Source organism: Propithecus coquereli, unplaced genomic scaffold (assembly GCF_000956105.1).
Source record: "Propithecus coquereli isolate 6110/MARCELLA unplaced genomic scaffold, Pcoq_1.0 Scaffold146, whole genome shotgun sequence".
Taxonomy (NCBI): domain Eukaryota; kingdom Metazoa; phylum Chordata; class Mammalia; order Primates; family Indriidae; genus Propithecus; species Propithecus coquereli.
In genome coordinates this window covers 2,973,753-2,994,663 of record NW_012138969.1, presented here as the reverse complement: position 1 = coordinate 2,994,663, position 20,911 = coordinate 2,973,753, and the positions used below count along the sequence as shown (strand labels likewise).

At 48.1% G+C, this 20,911-nt stretch overlaps 1 protein-coding gene across 1 annotated transcript in view; it reads left to right on the top strand.

The window, feature by feature from the left end:
• Nucleotides 1–20,911, top strand: part of LAMC2 (laminin, gamma 2) — a 52,003-nt gene that overhangs the window by 18,130 nt on the left and 12,962 nt on the right. Inside the window, exons 2-12 of the mRNA XM_012639964.1 lie at nt 1,058–1,246; nt 6,142–6,277; nt 8,910–9,008; nt 11,283–11,419; nt 12,236–12,358; nt 13,221–13,410; nt 15,588–15,700; nt 16,655–16,873; nt 17,508–17,690; nt 18,375–18,620; nt 20,688–20,833. Of these exons, the coding sequence (XP_012495418.1) occupies nt 1,058–1,246; nt 6,142–6,277; nt 8,910–9,008; nt 11,283–11,419; nt 12,236–12,358; nt 13,221–13,410; nt 15,588–15,700; nt 16,655–16,873; nt 17,508–17,690; nt 18,375–18,620; nt 20,688–20,833 (1,781 nt within the window). The remainder of the gene's footprint in view (nt 1–1,057; nt 1,247–6,141; nt 6,278–8,909; nt 9,009–11,282; nt 11,420–12,235; nt 12,359–13,220; nt 13,411–15,587; nt 15,701–16,654; nt 16,874–17,507; nt 17,691–18,374; nt 18,621–20,687; nt 20,834–20,911) is intronic.

The following is a 20,911-nucleotide window of genomic DNA, read 5'->3' as shown; positions in this document are numbered from 1 at the left end:
AACTCCTGAGCTCAACCGATCCACCCGCCTCTGCCTCCCAGAGTGCTAGGATTACAGGCGTGAGCCACCGCTCCTGGCCCAAGCTGCCCTTTTCTCTTCTGAGGAAATACCTGTCTCCTGTGAGTGAGGGATGAAGTAGCTTATGCGAAGACACTTGATATTCTTCTCTCAGGGGGATGCTCTTAATCCAGGAAGGCTGACAATGAGGTCTGCATTTATAGAAAAAGAAACAAAATTCAGAAAATTGAAATGACTTGCCCAGGAAATAGCGGGAACTGGTATTTGATCCATTCTTTTAACCCCAACGTCCATGACTTTTCTCATCTAAAACATGATGGAAACATTTTTTTGAGTGTCTCCAGTGTACCAGGTACTATGCTAAGTATTTCCACGTGTTGCCTCCTTGGCTATTTAGGTGGCACATGGAGATATTAGTCACTACACGGGTCTCTTGAGAACATCCGCAGGATGAACTTCCTGGACCCTTGGGAAAAGTCATTCTTCATGGGAGTATGGTTCTCTTGGCACCTGGCTTTGGGAGGGACATTCAAGGCACAGTGAGGGGGGAGGAGATCCCTGTGCAGAGAGTGGTCACCTCCTGGCCTTGACCGTCACTGGAGGGACAGGTGTGGATGTTGACTGCTATATCTGTGCTGAGGCCACAGCGGGTGGCCCTCAGGTCTTCTCCAGCTCATAGACTTGCTCGGTGTTTTAAAATGAACTCCTTGTAGATATTTAAGTCAGCAATTTTCACATAAAAATGGAATTTAAGATTTTTGGTTTCTTTTGAGAAATTGGACAGTCTGGCAACCCTGAACCCGTGTTCTCCCGGGGAGCAACCCGCCAGCGCTACATAATGGCCGCTTCCTTTCTGTGGGACACGAGCCCCCACAGTCCCCACCCCAGCGGTTGCACTGCCTGACCTTACTCCATTGAGTAGTTTGAATGGACATGGAGCACCTCGTGCATAATCTTTATTACTAATCACAAAAGACACCAGAGAGAATTGCCCCTGAGTTGTTTTTTTCTGACGATGTTTTTTCCCCTTCCTCCCTAGTCTGTGATTGCAACGGGAAATCCTGGCAATGCGTCTTCGATCAGGAGCTTCACAGACAGACGGGCGATGGATTCCGCTGCCTCAACTGCAACGACAACACTGCCGGGGTTCACTGCGAGAGGTGCAAGGAAGGCTTTTACCGGCACAGGGAAAGAGATCGCTGTTTGCCCTGTAATTGCAACTCCAAAGGTAGCTGAGCAAAGGGAAAAGGGAGAGGGAGAGGGAGCTGGGGAGTGGGAGGGGATAAGAGGAGGAAGGAGGGAGGCAGAGAAGGAGGGAGGGAGCAAGAGCAGGTGGGGAAGCAAGCAGGCCAAGAGGGAGATGTTCAACTTCAGGAATAATTGGGAATCTACCTGGCACTAGTCTTCTTGGCAATTTGAATCTGAAAGGAAACACATTTCTCTCAAGTTGGGGTTGATGGAACCAGCTGGGTTCTTTAGGGCATGTTGGCTTGAATTCTAGTACCAAGAGTCACATTGTTAACTTTTCTAGGTAGATGACAGTCTTTGACCCAGGGACAAAGGAAGCTCACACTTTTCCAGCGATAGTTCTTCCTATCTATAACCATCCCTTTGACCAACCTCTCAAAAAACAAGGGATTAGAAAGATCTGTTTCTCATACTGTGCTAGGTGCTAGCAATATGAAGTGGTACTAATAAAAGAGACAGAGAAGTAAATAGGAGGATTAGCATCTTTCATAGGGTTGTCAACAAGAGAAAATAAAATAACAAATAGGAAGCACCTAACGGAGTGGCTGATTCCTAGAACTAGTTGGCTTTTTGTAGGTATTCCGCCCAGTGGTATATAAAGAACTAGTTGGCTTTTTGTAGGTATTCCGCCCAGTGGTATATTCATAGGACCATAGGTCTTTGTTGTGCACACAGATACGCTGTGCTGTATTCATTGTGGGCAGACAGTAAAGACAAGTTAGTAAATAAAAAGAGGGACAGGTGGTTCTGTAAATAAATTGAGTTGTTTTTTTCTTTACTGACTCATTTGTCTATTATCTTTGTGGCATTATCTGTTTCTCTTTGCTAGAAGTGTTTAATAGCATCATATGATAAGTATTCATCCACTTAAAGGGTGTAGCCTTATTGCATGGCATTGACTCCGTGTAGGTCTGTGGAACCAATTCCTAGAAGCAGATGAAAGAATCTAAAAATCGGCAGATTTTGGTGTAGCTGTGAGTTGCTGGTAGAGTGGGTTGGGAGCCTTACAGAAAAGCGGGGTGATCCAGTTTTTATGTAGACCCATATGCCAGTGGTCACTCCTAAAGGGACCACTAAGTTGCTGTTGTGATGTAGTTTGAGTCAGATTTGCTTAGCTTTGTGGTGTAGACTCAGCATCCAGAATCTTTTGGATTTAGCACTTCCCCCTATGAATCAAAGGACTTCGTAAAGAAAAACTCAAGGAAAGAGTATTCCATTTTAATGGCCATTTAACCTCTCTGAAGAGCCCCTGTGCCCTCAGGTCATGCAGCTCCATTGTGAGTCACTGGAATTGGATCATCCCAGCACAATGATCAGTGAGAAAGAAAGTAGAAGTTTAACTGGCTCAGCTGGAAAGTGTGGCCTGAAGACAAGGTTGTTAGTCTCTGAGTAGACAAGGAACCTGTTACCTAGCAAGGAGAGAGTGCAATGAAGGATTCACCGGCTCTCTCTTCTGTTTCTACTGCTGCTGCCCACCCAGCAATAGTGAGCCTCGTGCTTTCTTTTTATCTGGTGAATAGATATCCCAGACTCAGTGTGAACAGCCTGGCAGGAAGTGGTGGAGCACAGTAACAATTTCTATCTTATGTGCTAGCTAACATGTACTATGCACGGACTCTTTTCTAGGTGTGTCTCATCCAGTAATTAATTCATCTTCACAAATAACCTTATGAAGAGGAAGCTATTGCTTTTTCCGTTTTATAAAAGAAGTAACAGAGACTTAGAGGGGGAGGGGAAGAGTGCACAGATCACTAAACCAGTGGCACAAGTTTAATTTCCTACATGACATCGGTCTCCCAATTAGCCAGAGGATGTTTTTCACTTTCAAAAAATAACTTGATAAGGGAATTTGTTCTCTATTCAATTTCAAATGCAGAAGAACATGCCTTGCAAAAAAATGCCATCATTCCAGATATGGCAAAAGAGGCCAACAGCATTAATAAATCCCAAAGTGGTCACAGATCTTAGACTTATCAATGTCCCATAAATATAACAACTAGGCTTATTTTTAGGTGATGACTCTGTGGGCTCAGCAACAAGGCTGAGTTATCTTCACCTCTTACAACCACATGTCTAAGGCCTGATAACTTTTTGCAGATGCTTTGAAATTCACTGTTTGTGTGTGTTTTTTTTCTGCGTGACACCTAAATTCTTGAGGTCTGTGTGGACATCAGTGATATTGAACTTATTCTCTTAATTTTATTATTTTTTTATGTATCTATGAGGCTGACAGTGTATTATTCAGACTGTAACATTTGAATTATTATTTAAAACATGTCTTTACATGCAAGTGTGTATATTTTTAAAAAGGTTCTCAAAAGGAAGCAAACTCTGTTGGTTTAAATATTAATGTCGATTATTTTTTAATACTTTCTTGAGTCCTCAAATGCACGTGACTATATCTATATAATCCCTGAAAGTGATTATTGGGACACTAACTTGAAACAGGACATAATTCTTCGTCTATTCTTTAAACCCCCTTGTTCACAATCCCTAAGTGTAGTTCATAATGTGGGAATGGGGGCCGGTGTTTTTATCTTAGTGAGACACTTTCAAAACCCATTGTTATGGTTTGTTACTTGAGAAGTTTTGGAACATGAAATAAATTCGTCATATTCACAGTTAGAGCCTGTGACCTTCTGCATGCAACTTTGCAAGGCTTGGAGAAAGCCGCAGTGATCACACAGCCATGTGTTGCTTAAAGGCAGGGATGTGTCTTGAGCCATGTGTCATTAGGCGATGTCATGGTTGTGTAAACATGGTGGAGTGTGCTTAGACAAAGCAAGATGGTAGAGCCCACTACATGCTTAGGCCACATGGTATAGCTTATTGCTCCTAGGCTACAAACCTGTACAGCATGTTACTGCTCTTAACACTGTAGGTGATAATAACACAACAGTAAGTATTTGTGTAAACACATCTAAACATAGAATGTGACTCATTAATTTATTTCATTGTTCACATGCCACATAGAAGCCTTTATATAGACACAGAACCAATACTTTTATTGATTTGAATTCTACTAGTGAATTAAAAGTTCGCAGAAAAATAACACACTTAAAAAGCAAACAAACATGTAGCGACTGGTTGGTGTTCTCTTGGCTTCGAGGATTATGGATAGCCTAATTATGGCAGATATTTCAGACATGTGGATTGTTTTCTAATTCCAGCAGTAGAGGGAAATTCAAAAGTAGCTGAGGTCTTCCTAGCTGGCCTTCCAGCTCATCTTTCGGCTCTCTCAGCGCCTTGCACCACAGCCCTGGCCCCTTCCTTGGCACACACACTTTAATCCGGCAGATTTCTGGACACCTTCTTTGTGTTGCCTGGACACCAGGTGTGCAGCAGGCGGCACAGGCTGAGATTGTCCTTAGTAAAGCAGGGCTGAGGACTGAAGGAGGGGTGGGGTGGGTGTTTTGGATACCGGAGTCAGAGAAAGTTTCTCTAGAGAACTACCATTTAATCAAGATCCGAGTGCTGAGAATGGGCCAACTAGGGGAAGTTTGCAGAAAGAGCGTTCCAGGCTGAGGGAGCCCCAAGGGCAGACACCTTGAGGGAAGCAGCTTAGCACTTTCCAGGAACCGGGAGGGGAGCTGGGTCACTGCGACCTGGTGAAAGAGGGGGGGAGATGAGGTAAGAGGTAGGGTCTTGCAGGCCGTGATACGGAGCTTGCGTTTTATTCTGCTTAGTGTGAGGAGCCACCAGGGGACTAGATGATCTGAATTACGTTTTGAAAAGAGCACTCTGCTTGCCCATGGGGAATGCAGGGAGGAGAGAGCAAGGCAGGGGCCAGGGGAGAGAAGATGGAGGCTGGAACGGTTTTTGTTGGGCGGTTGGGGGGAGTTGGGGGGTTCCCCTGTTGCCCCTTTTTTTTCCCTTGGGCGGTTTTTTTTTTTCTTCACAATTTTGGGAAACTCCCTTTTTAATTAGGGGCTTTTTTTTAAAAAACTGGCTCATAAGACAAGTCCAGTACTCTAGTGCACGAGTCAGGTAAGGTGCGCGGGGCCCTGATCCCTCGCCTCCACAGGGAGGACTTCCGACCACTCCTGGCAGGTGTGCATTCATATTTTTGGTCGCTATGCTTTTTTGTGCTCTTAAAGATCATACCCTCTAAGCACTGACCCTTGCCTGCCAGAGATGAGGGAGAACCTTGCTCGCTTTCTGACCCAGACTCCCTCCAGCAGGCCCATGTGCCTATCCACCCAGGCTCCTTCTCGAGATCACAAAGATTTGATAGTCTTTTAAAGAGCAGTGGACTAGGGCCGGGCGCGGTGGCTCACGCCTGTAATCCTAGCTCTCTGGGAGGCCGAGGCGGGCGGATTGTTTGAGCTCAGGAGTTCGAGACCAGCCTGAGCAAGAGCGAGACCCCGTCTCTACTAAAAATAGAAAGAAATTAATCGGACAACTAAAAATATATAGAAAAAATTAGCCGGGCATGGTGGCGCATGCCTGTAGTCCCAGCTACTCGGGAGGCTGAGGCAGAAGGATCGCTTGAGCCCAGGAGTTTGAGGTTGCTGTGAGCTAGGCTGACACCACGGCACTCTAGCCTGGGCAACACAGTGAGACTCTGTCTCAAAAAAAAAAAAAAAAAGAGCAGTGGACTAGATGCCACCTGACGGCAAAATCAGAGCAAATATGCAAAGAAAGTGCTTTTATGAGTAGTTTCCTTTCTCCCCCTGGAGGAGACATCCTCAGCTGTCAGAACTTTCCCTGGTGGGTGGAAGAGCGCTGAGGGGATGGGGAATAATGGTGAAAGGCAGCAGGGGGTGGTTATGACTTAGTGTTTCTGAGCTCCCATAGGGCGACAGTTGCTTCCTGATGCCGTAAAAGGTAAATATTTCCTTCTCTTCTTTCCTTTCCCCACCTTGTGGATCACAGGTTCCCTTAGTGCTCGATGTGACAACTCTGGACGGTGCAGCTGTAAACCGGGTGTGACGGGAGACAGATGTGACCGCTGTCTGCCAGGCTTCCACACGCTCACAGACGCTGGGTGCACCCAAGACCAGAGACCACGGTGAGCGCCCGCACCCCACCGTGGCTGCTACTACTCAGATGATGACGATAATATTAACATAGCAACCACTTGCATTTCCGGAGCACCTTTAGTGTGCCATGCACTGTTTGAGTGCTTCCTGTGGGCTGTCTAACTGAGTCCTCATGATGACCCTAAGAGGCTGGGATTATCATTCTACTCATTTTAAAGATAAGAAACTTAAACCGCACGAGATGAAGTAAATTGCCTGATGTTCTTGGTTCTTCGCCATGACAATTGCTTCCCTTTAGATGAACCGGGATGGAGGCAAAGAGTCCTTCCAGTTCTAACCTGGGGCCCATTTTGACTCCAGTGAGTTTGGGGTAGAAGAATCTGCCTGCATAACGTTTATCACCTTTAGTTTGCAATATCCTGTATCTCTCCTCAAATTCTTTTTTGGAAGGAGATGGAGTATGCCGTATACATCGCATAACCAGTCTGTGGAGATGCAGAGCTGGCAGGGTGTTGGGAGGGCTGGGGGGTAGAGAGGTCGCCAGTGCAGCATTTGCCAGAAGGCCGCCCCCAGAGCAAGCGCTGCCTGTCGCCCACTCTGCCAGCCCACATGGGCACTGCCTCCCGCCGTGCCTGCGTTGTCCCCGCTGGCTTGGTCCCACAGGGCCTTTGCAGAGATTGTTCTCTGCTGGCCTTCCTTGATTCTTTTAGATCATCTTCAGAGACCCACCCCCGGGCCCACGCTGCCTTCGTAGCCCTTTTAAAACCTGAAAGAGATGTGGCACAGCCCGCAGCCCTCCAGTAGCTCCCCTGCCACTCGGAGGAAGGCACAAAGTGATCGAGGCCTGTAGGGCCACAAGGTCCTGCTCCATCTCTACCCAGCCTGGGCACTCTGTGCGTGTCTTACCGCTCTCCTTCCAGCCCCCTGCTCTCCAGCCACACCAGCCTGCCGTCCCTTCTGCAGGAGCCCAAGCTTCCAGGGTACCCCCACCTGGTCACCTCCTCACAGGGGCCTCCCCTCACCAGCCTCCTCCCCTCCACGTCTGACTCCCGTTGGACTCCAGATCTCTCGTGTTCTATACACGTTTGTCCATTTCTCCCACTAGAGTGTAAGCCCCCCTGAGGCTCTGTCTCATTGACTTCTGGGTCCCCCGTGCCTAGAGCGGGACAAGGCACCTCGAGGGTGCCCTGGAGTGGCTGCGGGGGCCTCGCGCCCTCCTGCCCTGCCTGGAGACTCCTAGGCAATGGGGGTTGTCTCTTGTTTCTCTTGGTGTCCCCAGTTCTGGGCACCCAGTAGATGGGAACGTGTGTTTGTCGAACAGTCCAGATCAGTAGTGCGGAGGGAGCTACGATGGGAAGGAGGCCGTGGGACTGGACTTGGTGTCTGACTGGGCGAGGGAGGGCAGGAGCCAAGGGCACTCCCGTTTGGGCAGGATTTGGGTGGGTCACAGGGCAGGCAGAGGAGCAACAGATCCGTAGGGAAAAGCTGACACGCTTGGGTTTAGACCCATGAGGTAGACGCATGCTTGGGTGCAAAAGGTGTGACAGAGACAGCAAAGCACAGAACTGGGAGGTTGCCCCAGAATTAAATGAAAGTGATGGCACCTTCATTGAGAAAGTCAAGCCACCGAAACAAAAAAGTCAATCAAAGCCAGCAATTCCACCCCTAGGTGGACACCCAAGAGAAATGAAATTGTATGTATCCACACGAAAGCTTGTACACACATGTTCATAGCAGCGTTATTCATAATAGCTAACAATAAACAAAATGTGTCATATCCATACCATAGAATTTTATTCGGCCATCAGAAGAACGTATGTACTGGTACATGCATGGTACAATATGGGTGAACCTTGAAAGCGTTACGCTAAGTGAAAGCAGCCAATCACAAAAGACCATATATGGTACATGGCTCCACTTAGAGCAAATGTCTAGAATAGGCAAATCTATAGAGAAAGGAAGTAGATCAGTGGCTTCCTGGGGCTGGGGGTGGGGGTGGTGGGAGGAAAACTGGGAGGGGTGGAGAATGACTGCCAGAGGGCATAGGGTTTCTATTTGGAGTGATGAAAATGTCTAAAATCAAGATTTGTGAAAAAAATATTTGTAGCAACGGCTGTACAAATTGAGAATTGATTAAAAAGCATTAAATTGGACACTTTAAATGGGTGAATTGCATGGTATAGGAAGTGAATTCTATCTCAAGAGAGGTATTACCAAAACAAAGAATTGAATGAACTAAAATAGCAGGTGAATGGAATCCATCATGATAAAAAGCAGACATCGCTGAATTAAACAATAGAGAAACAAATGATAAAATGTTTAAAAATGTCAGTGAATCAAATAGTCAACCAAAGTAAACTGAACAGTTTAGTGATAAACTCGGTTTCCGTGCTGGTGCAAACCCCTCCTCACGTTAGGGGGTGGAAGCAGACAGTTCGTGGCCTGGCTGCTGCCAACAGCACCCCCTCTGGGCTGCACCTGGCACAGACAAGTGAGTCCTTAAGGCTGGGAGAGAGCTGCATGGACAAGGATTGCCAGAAGTCTCAGCGAAGAAGGACTTGCCCAGCACAGTGACGTTTGCTCGGGAGCAGATGGTCTTTATGTGCATAGTTGTGAAGCATTTGGAGACACATCCCTAATTTTCTCATACTTCTTTCCCAGAGACTCCACGTGTGACTGTGACCCAGCTGGCATCGCGGGGCCCTGTGACTCAGGCCGTTGTGTCTGCAAGCCAGCTGTCACTGGAGAACGCTGTGACAGGTCTGTGTGAACCCTATAGACAGCAGAAAGTCCCTCGGCAACTAGCATGAACATCAGTCCTCTGAGTGCAGTTATGGAAAGCGATACTTAACAAGTGTGGATGACCTTCCTGCTCTCTGTCCTCAAAAACTAGGCTTTAAAAAAAAAACACAACTGAGCCCCCAAATCTCAATGGAGTCCACACTCTGCTCTGGGTCCCTTCTTTTGTTTGTACTTTGGCAGAGGCACAGGGCCCCAGGGACTCCCCTCGCCAGCTGGCTTGGAGTCCCAGGTGCTCTGTAGAAGGTGGTATGCAGTAATGAGGTCACGTGACTCAGGCTGGTCCCAGGAAAGGCCTGGCCTAATTAAACATGTTGGAAAAATCCTCGTAAGAGGGAATATCACAGCACATGGCCATATATAACCATCGTGTACAGAAAAGGGACCGCCCCAGCGGTGGCTGGTGGTTACATGCACACACATGAACTGGGGACGCGCGAGAGCCTTTGGGTGGTGCCACACTGGGGCAGGTGGAGCGGCGAGGGGCCATCCACCCTCACTTGCCGGTGCAGGACCTTCCTTAAGGACAAACTGCTCGGACCTAAACTCTTCCCTCCCTGAGATTGCTGTGAGCAGGGCTAGGCGGCTGGCCCCAGAGGTAAAGGCTTCCTCCTCATGTCCTTAAAAGTAAGAAAGCAGTTCTTTGGCACCCCGCCAATCACTTATACCTGGGCGGAGGAAATGCCAAATACATTCCTAGCTTGTGTTTTCAGGGGTTCCTTGCTGCCGAGGTGAGGGCAGGGAAAAATAGTTTAAGTTTTAAAAGAGACGTCATTTGTTGAAAGCCTTTTTCATTTCAAAATGTAACACGGAACTGGAAAGCCACATAAAACAAATGTTGTCACCACCAATGATAAGAGATAGACCTCTGCTAAAAATGTGCCATGTAGTGACAACGCCTTCCCTCCTCCCTAGAAGTGACTACTATTCTGACTTTTATGGTAATCACTTTCTTGCTTTTCTTCATAATTTATTACCCTGGTACATTCCTAAACACTATCATTCAGTTTTGCCCGATTCCCTTCCTTTCCCTTCTGTTCTCTTCTCTTCTCTCCCCTCCCCACCCTCCCTCCCTTCCTTGTTTTTTAATCTCTTTTAATCTGCAGGTTGCCTTTCCATAGAAACCATAATAATTTTTTTTAACCCTTGCTCTTGGAGAAAAAACAATGCTTGTTTATTTACGAGTGTTCTCTGAAGCATGTGCTGATCGCAGCTAACCTGCGTTTCTGTGATCGTATGCAATGGACATGCCCCCAACATATGGTCCAGTGACTTAGACGACATGATTTGGAGGCAGATGCACATGAGTTTGAATCTGACCTCAGCCCCTAACCAGCTGTATATCCTTGCATGAGTTTCTTAACCTCTCCAGCCTTGGTCACCTCGTCTAAGAAAATTGGAAATAATAATTCTTTATCACATAGGGTGGTAGGGAGGATTATGTGGGAGAGTATACGTAAGGTGCCTGGCACAATGTAAGTGCTAAATAAATGATTAGTAAAACTAACATTATGTCACGTGAAAGGATGTAGTTAACTTGAACAGAGGAAACACAAGTCCCCCCCAGATTCCCCTGCGCTCTTCTCTGTGACCCCGACATCTAAGACTCGCCAGCATTTGTGGTCCTCATAGAAGCCACTGGGACAGGGGTGGAATGCAAGCCTGCACTTGGCTTTTGGAGAGTGTCTCTAGCCATCTTTTTTTTTGTCACATGTTCTCCTGCCCATTTCCTGTGTGAGACAGAGCCCAGGTACAAGGGGCAGGGTTGGGGACCGAAACATAGTGGTCTGTGGAGGGGTCAGTATAGCTGCGTGGAGCTGAGGCAGGGCCTCGCCTTTCCTGGTCCCCACTTTCCCCTCTTTTGTCCCCATGAAGCACTCGCTCCAGGACCGGGCAGCTCTGCGTACGCCCGCCCCACTCCTCCCTGTCCTGCCCATCTGACCTCCACTCAATTCCTCCCTGAGGATGGGCGAATCACTAAGTGTTCAGACCCCCCAGACAAACATGACTCTGTTCCACCAGAGAGAGAGGGGGCGAGTGTTCCTCACACTCTCCCATCCGGGAAACTGTGTTTGTCCATCAGTGGTCTCGGAGTGGAGGTGGAATGTGAGACTCTAGGAATGAGTAGGGCCGAGTGGGAGAGAAGGTAGAAAGAGGCTGAATCCGTCCTCGTACTCTCTATGTGGAATAAAAAATAACCCGTAACATCATCCTGATTCCAAAATACCACCGCAGGTGTCGACCCGGTTACTACCATCTGGACGGGAGAAACCCTGAGGGCTGCACGCAGTGTTTCTGCTACGGGCATTCAGCCACCTGCCACAGCTCCGCAGACTACAGCGTCCATAAGATCACCTCCACCTTCCATCGGGGTAAAGCCTTCCATTTTCTAGGCTTTTGTTTTTTAACGTGGTACAGGGGTCTGTGCTTACAGACAGCCACCTCCTCATCCACACGATGGATTCTTGCCTCATCTTTAGCGATGCTCTTACAGTGTTTAATGTCCATTGCCTTGTCAGGGCAATACGGCGCACCCTGATGTCTTGAACAAGTCATAGTGGAACAGTTAACTCATACCAGCGTAGGAGTATGGTTTTACAAGAATAAAAAGAGATTAGACTTTTATCTCCCTGCATGTCCCCTCCCCATCTATTTCAAAGCCACAAAAAAAGTATTCATTTGGATTGGGGAGTTTGTGAGTCTTCCTGGCGTTCACGTTCACTGATAATGCTGCTTTCACATACATTAAATGAGTTAATTTATGTGAAATTAGTTGCCAAGCTACAGAGCACTATAAAAATATTGGCAAGTGATATTATTTCAACTCTACGTCTGGGTTTCTCTTAAAAGGTACTGAACCCTCTCACCTCGTTAAGGCCAGACCCCGTTTATGCAACTCCATAAAAGTGCACATTACAGACAGATGAAAACCTGCTCTCTTATCACAAGGGTCGAACTCAAAGAGGAGAGCAGCCTGAGCAGCTGTGGGGTGGAAGCAGGTGAAGCTGAGATCCAAGTAGAGAGGCACATGGGGTATTTTAAGGACTGTATGCAAATGCAGAAAGACTGAGAAAACCCCACTTACTACTCACCGCTAGGACATTTTGGCATGCAAGCCTTGCCTCGTTTAACCCAAAAATGATGAGGGTTTGTCTCGACTGCATACACTGGCTTTATTTGTGTTCCAGATGTTGATGGCTGGAAGGCCGTCCACAGAAATGGGTCTCCCGCAAAGCTCCAGTGGTCGCAGCGCCATCAGGACGTGTTTAGCTCAGCCCGGCGATCCGACCCCGTCTATTTTGTGGCTCCTGGTATGTGAGGGATAATTTTTCCTATAGAAGCCCATTTATAGGACTATCGGAAGTCAAGATAGAAAATGTGGAAACCACACCACTTAGTGTTCAAGGGAGCAGTCTCTCCAGAAGACAGTGGGGCTTAAGCCCAATTTGATACCATCACTAAGACATGGCCCAGTAGAGCAGAATGGGGTCCTGGAGGTCAGACCCTGGCTGAAGTGTCTGCTTTAAGCAAATGGCACGTTTCTAGGTTTGCCACCAAATCAAGGACTGTGGTCAAATCTGTGGGTCTATTGAGAAGCAGATGGAACTGCAAAAACAAAGCACTTCTCAAAGCTTCAAACTTTTGTAAGTTAAAAATACCTTAGTCTGTTATATGTGCCTGAGTGAAGAAACTCTAGCTAAGGTTCTGATCCTAGTTCCTGTCCTTAGCTAATATGATTCCCGAGCAAGTTGTTCTCTTAACCTCTCTGAACTTCAGTTTTCTCTACTGTTAAGTGGGAATAGTAATACCTGCCTCCAAGAATTATTGCCATCAAATGTGCTAACGCTTGTGAAAGCATTCTGTAAACTATCAAGCTTTATATAACAAGTGGCACCATTACTGATGTACCTGAGGTCTTTACCTAATAGTCTGTCATAAGGGCCATGCTACGAATCATCTAATACATGGAATTGTCTTGTCATGACGCCCTTTGAGCATTTCAGTAACTAGTGGCTATGCCAAAAGTGACAGTTCTGACTCTCCTGGTGGGGTGGTTTGGACAGGAGAACACAGGACTCCAGCAGAAATTGCTGACATTAATGCCAGCTTGCACGTGTGTTTATCTCTCCAGCCTCACAACTGATCTCAATCTTTTAAAACTCTGTTTCACAGCCAAATTTCTTGGGAATCAACAGGTGAGCTATGGGCAAAGCCTGTCCTTTGACTACCGTGTGGACAGGGGAGGCAGACACCCGTCTGCCCACGATGTGATCCTGGAAGGTGCTGGTCTACGGATCTCGGCTTCCTTGATGCCACTTGGCAAGACGCTGCCTTGTGGGATCACCAAGACTTACACGTTCAGGTAAAAAGACAGACCACAAGTAGGTCAAACAGAGCAAACTGAGACTGAAGTTCAGTTCCTTTGTTCATTCATTCGCTCATCATTAGTTCACTCAACAAGCTTTTCTGAGCACCAGGCATGGTGCTTTGTGCTGAGACAGGACGTGATTCCTTCCCTTGGACAGCTGGCAGGCCAATGGGAAAGAAAAATAAACAGATGACTACAGTGCAGCTTGTCAAGGGACAGAGAGGGACGAGGTGGACACGGGTGTTTTGACTGACTCGCACTGGACTGATCAAGGAAAGCTTCCCAGGAAGACATGGCGAACTGGGAAGGGGCAGCTCTCTAAAGGGAGAAAGGGAGGGAAAGGTTAATGAGGCGTAGGACATAGTGTGCTTGAGGAAGTTTTGTGCATTTAGGACATTCCAAGTGGTTGAGCGTGCGTAGAGCATGAAGTGGGGGAGGGGACTGCACTGAGAAGTGAGGACAGAGGAGGAGGCAGGAGTGAGGTGTTGGGCAGCCCCGTGTGTGTCTGCAGGGATTTGCACAGGGTCCTGTAGCACGGGGACTCTGAATGCTGCATTCAGGGAGGTCAGGGAAGGGAGCGGTGCCTACTGAGTGCTCAGTACTGCATTAGAGGCTGGAAATAAGGATGGAGCATGGTCTTTGCCCTCCAACAAATCATGATCTAGTAGGATATATAACATGTCAAAAATGAAATGTAATACGGTAGGACAATTTCTTTAGTGGTGGTGCGTGTTCATGGGGTGTTGGAATTGGCCTAATTCTGCCTGGAGGAGTCAGGGAGAGTTTCACAGAGGAGGCAATGAGTGGGCTGAGATGAGAAAGGCACAGGGGGCTTTTCCAGGGAGAAAAGTCAGAGAAGGGCAGCCTTCACATGTGAATATGTGTGGTGGGGACAGGCATGATATTAGGGGGAACTGGCAAGCTGTTATGGCTGGAGCATTGCATATGTAGGGAAGATGGGTAGATAAGTTTGCAAGGGTTGGAAAAGGACTCATCACAGTGGGCCTTGTATGTCATGTCAAGGTGCTTAGATCTTGTCCATGCCAGGAAAGTGATGGGAAGCCACTGAGAGAGTGTAAGTTGCAAAGTGTCATGGTCAGGTGTGAAGGATGGGTGCAAATACGGGTACCGTGTGGAGGACAGTTTGGGCAGGGTCCTTAACTAGACCATGCGAGCACTTTCACTGTGGCTCAAGTGAGCGTGGTTGGGGGCCTAACCAGGGCAGAGGTGATGGGAATAGAGAAAAGAAGACCCCCGCACACACGCAAGAGGTGTGTTAGATAACTGCGTGCTGCTGATTCTAATGATGCGCATACACAGAGCTCTCCTGCCTGGAATGCCATTCCCACCTTCTAGGCTTGGTGAACTTTCTCTTTGAGACTCAGCTTACATGTTCTTCCTTTGGATTAGCCTTCTCAGAATCCCAGATAAAGTTTCTGTGGCATTCTGTGCATGCATTTGTTATAGTGCCTACTGCATTGTATTATATTATAACTATTTGTCTGCCCACCTTGTTCTCCTGGCTGTCTTTGTGTCCTCCAGCCTGACGCAGCTTCTAGCCTAAACCACGTGCACAGTCAACTTTTGTTTAACGAATCAGCGAATGAAACGAAAAGGATAGGGTTGTTCCCGGAAGAGATATTCCAGTAGAAAACAGAGCAAAAGTTAAAAGAATAGCACAGGGGCTGATGATCTGATGCAGTGAGGCACATGATTCCAAATTAGGAAGTACTGGATACAGACAATGTAGAAAGTGGAAACCGATGCTGGAAAAAAGTAAGTGTAATGGGCTCAGATAACAAATAAATCATTTAAATAAACAAAACCAAAAATGAACGGTAGCTCTTGAGGGTCAGAACTTCTGGAACTCACAGATGTGTCTAACACTAGGTTTTACATGGCCAAGAACAGAAAGTGGTGTCTAAGGACTTGAGAGCAACCTTGCTTCTGGTGACATGGCCCCTAGATCTAGGCTTTCCACGCTGGGATGCCCTCCATCACTTCCTGCGGGGTTTGCCCTCCCATGGAGTGCGGAAGCTCCAAGTTCATGGCCACGGGGAGGTGGCTGCTAGTCCTGTGACTCCTCTAAGCAGGGCTGTGAAGGGGCTTAGCTATCAGGTAGGGATGTGATAAGAGTCAGATTTTTAAAGCTTTGGTTTTAAATTATGCAGGTTAAATGAGCATCCAAGCAGTAAGTGGAGCCCCCAGCTGAGTTATTTTGAGTATCGGAGGTTACTGCGGAACCTCACAGCCCTCCGGATCCGAGCTACGTATGGAGAATACAGTAAGTAAATGGATTCTCTCTTCTTAGGTTTTGGTTTCCTTTATTTCAGCTCTTGAAGGTGGTGACAGTCTCCAAACAAGTAGATTAACTCCTCAATGGTTTTGACTTAGAGTCTCTAATGGAGTCTGAATTTTTTACAGTCTAGAAGTTTTTAAAAAAGGAATGTTTCTCTAAAAAGAGGTCAGCACCAATGAAGAGTGAATGATACCACCTTGCTAAAAGAGTCTCGGAGTTCAGATTAAAGCTGATTATTTGAGAAAGATAATCTACAACAAATGGACGCATTTCCTTAGCTAGGAAATGGTGCCTGCAACACAGTGCTGCTTATTCCTTAAGTAGCTTTTCCTTTGCGGATTATACTCGATGCCACCATGTTTGGACATAATATATTCTATTAATCCCCTCCTTTGAACTTCGTGTGTTGGGTCCTCCTAATCCCAAATGGAATTATTTAACAAGAGTTCCTCAAGCTTTTTAGCACCCATGCAAAAAGAAAGCATGGCTAGCATGCACCATTTCCACGTCACTGATACACAAATAAAGCAGGAAATAGAAAAGGTGTTTACTAACGATTGATCAAGCCTTTACTATATGCCAGGTACATTATAATATATGTGTTGTCTCATTTAATTTTCACAAAACCATAGGAGGTAGATACCACTGTTAGTTCTCTTGTACACTTGAGAAAACACAGTCATGGAGAGGTTAGTTGACTTGATCGATTCACACGGCTATTGAAGGTGGAGCCAGAATGTAAGCCTTGAGTTTTCCGACTCCAAAGACTGCGCGCTCAGTCATGATGCTGGACTGCTCCAGCTCTCCATATGGCGTGATGTGGGAACACCACCCGTCTTTGATAGGGTGTTGAGAAAAATAAAATCCCAAGAGACGTCTGACTTTAGATCCTTAGACCTTACCACTTGCTACTCTTCTACCCTGTTCTCTCTATTGCAGGTACTGGGTACATTGACAATGTGACCCTGATCTCAGCCCGCCCTGTCTCGGGAGCCCCAGCACCCTGGGTCGAGCACTGTGTATGTCCCGCTGGGTACAAGGGGCAGTTCTGCCAGGATTGTGCTTCTGGCTACAAAAGAGATTCGGCCAGACTGGGGCCTTTTGGCACCTGCATTCCATGTAACTGCCAAGGGGGAGGGGCCTGTGACCCAGACACAGGTGAGTGAGATGGTACCTGGACCAGGTGGGCTGGGGTGCAGCCAGGTGATTGGGGTCTCCTGTGGAAGAGATGGGGCTGTGTAAGAAAGACCATGCCTGACCTCACTTCAGAGATGGGAAGGGATTAGGAGAGTAGGGCTGGAGTCAGGAAGATGGATGGACATGGTGCCTTGTTACACTCAATCCTTTTCATTATGGAAATGCCACAGGGTTGTGAGAAAGGTGCTAGGTTACAGGAAATGGCTGTCATGGTTCAGCGCTGGGTGGGGGAGTTGGTGTCAAATTGCAGGAATTGTGTGGGGAGATCAAAGGCAGGTAGTGTTCTAAATGAATGTGCCTGAATGAGCCCACAATGGAGTCAGGCCACGGCGGGGAGGGGAACAACGTTAAGTCGCGGATAGCAAAGGAAGCGTGTCTGCTTAGCATGGGAGAGTGAGGGTGAGATTCCGGTCTCAGCTGTGTTTGGATTTAGAACCTGGGCAGGGGTAAACGCCGGTGCTCGGACACTTTGGGCAAAGCTTCAGCAAAGAAGGTTTTGCCTTCCCACCGTCTGACCCTCACGCATCATCCACATCGAAGGAAATGTATTGTCTAACCCTGCTCACTTCTCTTCCCCCCTTCTTCTGCCTCCCAGGAGACTGTTACTCAGGGGATGAGAATCCTGACGTCGAGTGTGCCGACTGCCCCATCGGTTTCTACAACGACCCCCACGACCCCCGCAGCTGCAAGCCATGCCCCTGTCACAACGGCTTCAGCTGCTCGGTGATGCCCGAGACGGAGGAGGTGGTGTGCAATAACTGCCCCCCCGGGGTCACCGGTAAGACCCCCAGCCTGCTCTGCCACCTGCCTCTTCCTGTCCCGATGTCGTGAATTCATGTAAATAGCTTCTATTGCAAAGAATTTCTAGGAAATTATGATTACGGAGGGTTAATCTAAATGTGCTCATTCTAGAGATTATCTGAAAGATCAGATAGCGCAATGCTATCTGAAGTGGATTGAGCGGGGCAGAGCGTACAATTATGGGAGGAAACGTCTAAAGCAGTTTGGGGAGGTTTGTATTATAATTAGGAGATAACATTTTCAGACCAGGTACATGATTTAAATTTTTTTTTTTTTTTTAAATGAACCAAAGTAAAGAGGAAAAACTTAGCGACCTCTTAAATGTCTTATTCCTCTGCTGGTCTGTTCTTCCAAAAGAAGAACTGATTGTTCAGCAGCAGCCTTGGTGGCATGTGACCACTTCTGTGGAGCTGCTGGCTTTTCCCCAAGCAGCTAGTTAAGTCTCTTAGTGGGGCCGCTCGGTTCTAAACTCTGTGGCACCCAGGGAGTGACAGAGCCAGCGCCTGCCACGTGCGCCTGCGCCTGAGAGCACTGTTCTGGCGTCCCGGGGAAAGCGCATTTCCCTGGCGCTTCTCGAGGGTGCCGGGCTACTTGAGGCCTCTGCATCTGGTATTGCTGCCCACGAATGACCCCCAGGGCTTGGCCATTTGTCCCTTCCCAGGTGCCCGCTGTGAGCTCTGTGCGGATGGCTACTTCGGGGACCCCTTCGGGGAGCGTGGCCCGGTGAGGCCGTGTCAGCCCTGTCAGTGCAACAGCAACGTGGACCCCAGCGCCTCCGGGAACTGCGACCGGCTGACGGGCAGGTGTCTCAAGTGTCTCCACAACACCGCCGGCGTCTACTGCGACCAGTGCAAAGCAGGCTACTTCGGGGACCCGTTGGCTCCCAACCCAGCAGACAAGTGTCGAGGTGGGACCGCACCCCAGAGCGGTCGTGTGTGCGTGTGTGCGTGTGTCCGTGTACGTGTGAGCTTGCTGGCGTGTGCACACGTAAGCAGGGGCGGCGGCCGTGGACAGGATGCTGCTTTGGTTGTCTGACCACGCTGGCCTGTGAGTGGCCTGGGCTGTCCCCTTTCAAAGATCTGCAGGCCGGTTTCCCTTGTAGCAGGGCCGCGGAGGACCGAGCTGGGAGAAAGCTGGGCGGGAGAAGCGGAAAAGGTCAGGTTTACATTCCTAAGTGAAAGAGGGGATGAAACGGGGCCGCCGCATCCTATGCCCAATCCCAGACAGGCAGGCAGGGAAGGGGCTGCCACACCTGTGACGGGACAGTGATAAAGGACTCGAGACTCAGCCTGAGCAAACTGAAGTGGGGAGGGGAGTGGGCTGTAAAGCAGCTTAAGAGACCCTCTCGAGAAGGCCGCATAGTTGATGTATAGAAAGGCAACGCTTGAAAGCTTTTCTAACCGGAGGGCTTCAAAGCAGCAGCTGTCCCTGCGCGTTCCTGAGGGCTGCTTCACATCAAAGCACGAATGCGCGGACGGCCTCCCGCCCAGCTGTTCCTTCACACCTGCACGTGCGTTATGTTCTAGAGGAGCCGGCCTGCGCCACGCACTCAGCCCTCAGTCCCAAACTGGCCCTGGTGCCCAGCGCTCAGGAGCTTGCTTATCGTAAGGTCCAGAGTGGCTCTGGGGACCCAGATGGGAGGACTCCTGGTTGCTCAGGAAGGGCCCAGAGGCTGCCATCCACACTGGAGTCTCCACCTGGAAGTGCCTGAGAAACTCTGTGCAAGCTGAGGCTCCTACTGAGGGGCACAAATCCCTTGGGGACTTCTGGGCCAGAGTGGCCCTGACCCCAGCCTCCGTGTTAGCTGTGATGTGCTGGAAGGCACCTGTGAGAGGAGGAGCCCATGTGACACCCAGCAGTCCTGAGTTCAGGTCCAGTTCTGTAACATACCTACTGCGTTATGCTGATTGTGCCAATTAATCCCGCTGAGCCTGTTTCCTTGTATGAATGAATAATATTTAACTCAAGGTGGTGGATATGAGAAAGCACACCGGAAACTCTATAATTCTAGCCATATATTCTAACTATAATTCTAGCTAGTTCTAGGTTATTGATAGAGATTTCATTGGCTTTAGACCACGCATTTCTTCACTCGACTATCTTTTATCAATTGCCTGCCATGTACCCAGTGTGGACCTAGATGCTGAAGTTATAATAATGAATAAGTCATCCCAGCTCCTAAATAGAGCTTATATGCTAAAAAGGAAGGCACGCAAATATGTGTGCAAATAACGATAGTATACTTAGATACGTGATCAGTGTTTTATGAGCACTGAAGATAGAAAAACCCAGAGAATCACTGTCACCCAGAGAATCACTGTGCTCATCAGAGCAGTGTCTCACCCCCTGTTACATACTTAACTCCTAAAACAGAACCGGGCTTATAGTAGGTGCTCAATCAATTTGATCGAATGAGTGAAGGTGCTGCTTTCTTGCTGCGTTTCCTGCATCAAGGCAGCAGGCCAGAAAAAAAAGAACATTAGTTCTTTCCGAGCTCTCATCGCAGGTCTGCATTTACTTGCTGTGTGACCTTGGGCAAATTACTCAACCTCTCTGAGCTCATATGCCTCATCTGTAAAATAGAGGGAAATGTCTACATCAAGCACATAAAAGGCCTGGAAGAAACGTTATTCACCTTGAGAACAAAGCCAGAGTGCCTATGGAATATCTAATAGGGTTTCAGTGTAACGGGAGGAAGAATATGAATGCTGCCAGAAAGGTTGGACTGTTGTCATCCTTCTGCATCCACGTGCCCCAAACAAACCTGCCAGATGATTGCTACGACCTGTCTGTATTAGGAATGTGCTCGAAGATGCACATAGCCAGGAGATGACTCCAACACAAAAATGCATTGACAAGGGCAAAGAAGAATTCTCTGCCATTAGAGATTTAATCTTCTTCCTTGTATCTTTGCTAGACCTCTGGTTTCTGGGATTAGTTTGATGTAAATGCTCCATTTGTCTCCTGTCTCTAGCTTGCAACTGCAACCCCATGGGCTCAGAGCCTGTACGGTGTCGAAGTGATGGCAGCTGTGTTTGCAAGCCAGGCTTTGGTGGCCTGAACTGTGAGCATGCGGCGTTGAGCAGCTGTCCAGCGTGCTACAATCAAGTGAAGATTCGGGTATGCACGCTTCTGCTCACCGCCCTCTGTCCTCGCAGGATCAAAGCCTCGAGAGTCCTTGACCTGGGCCGTTCTATC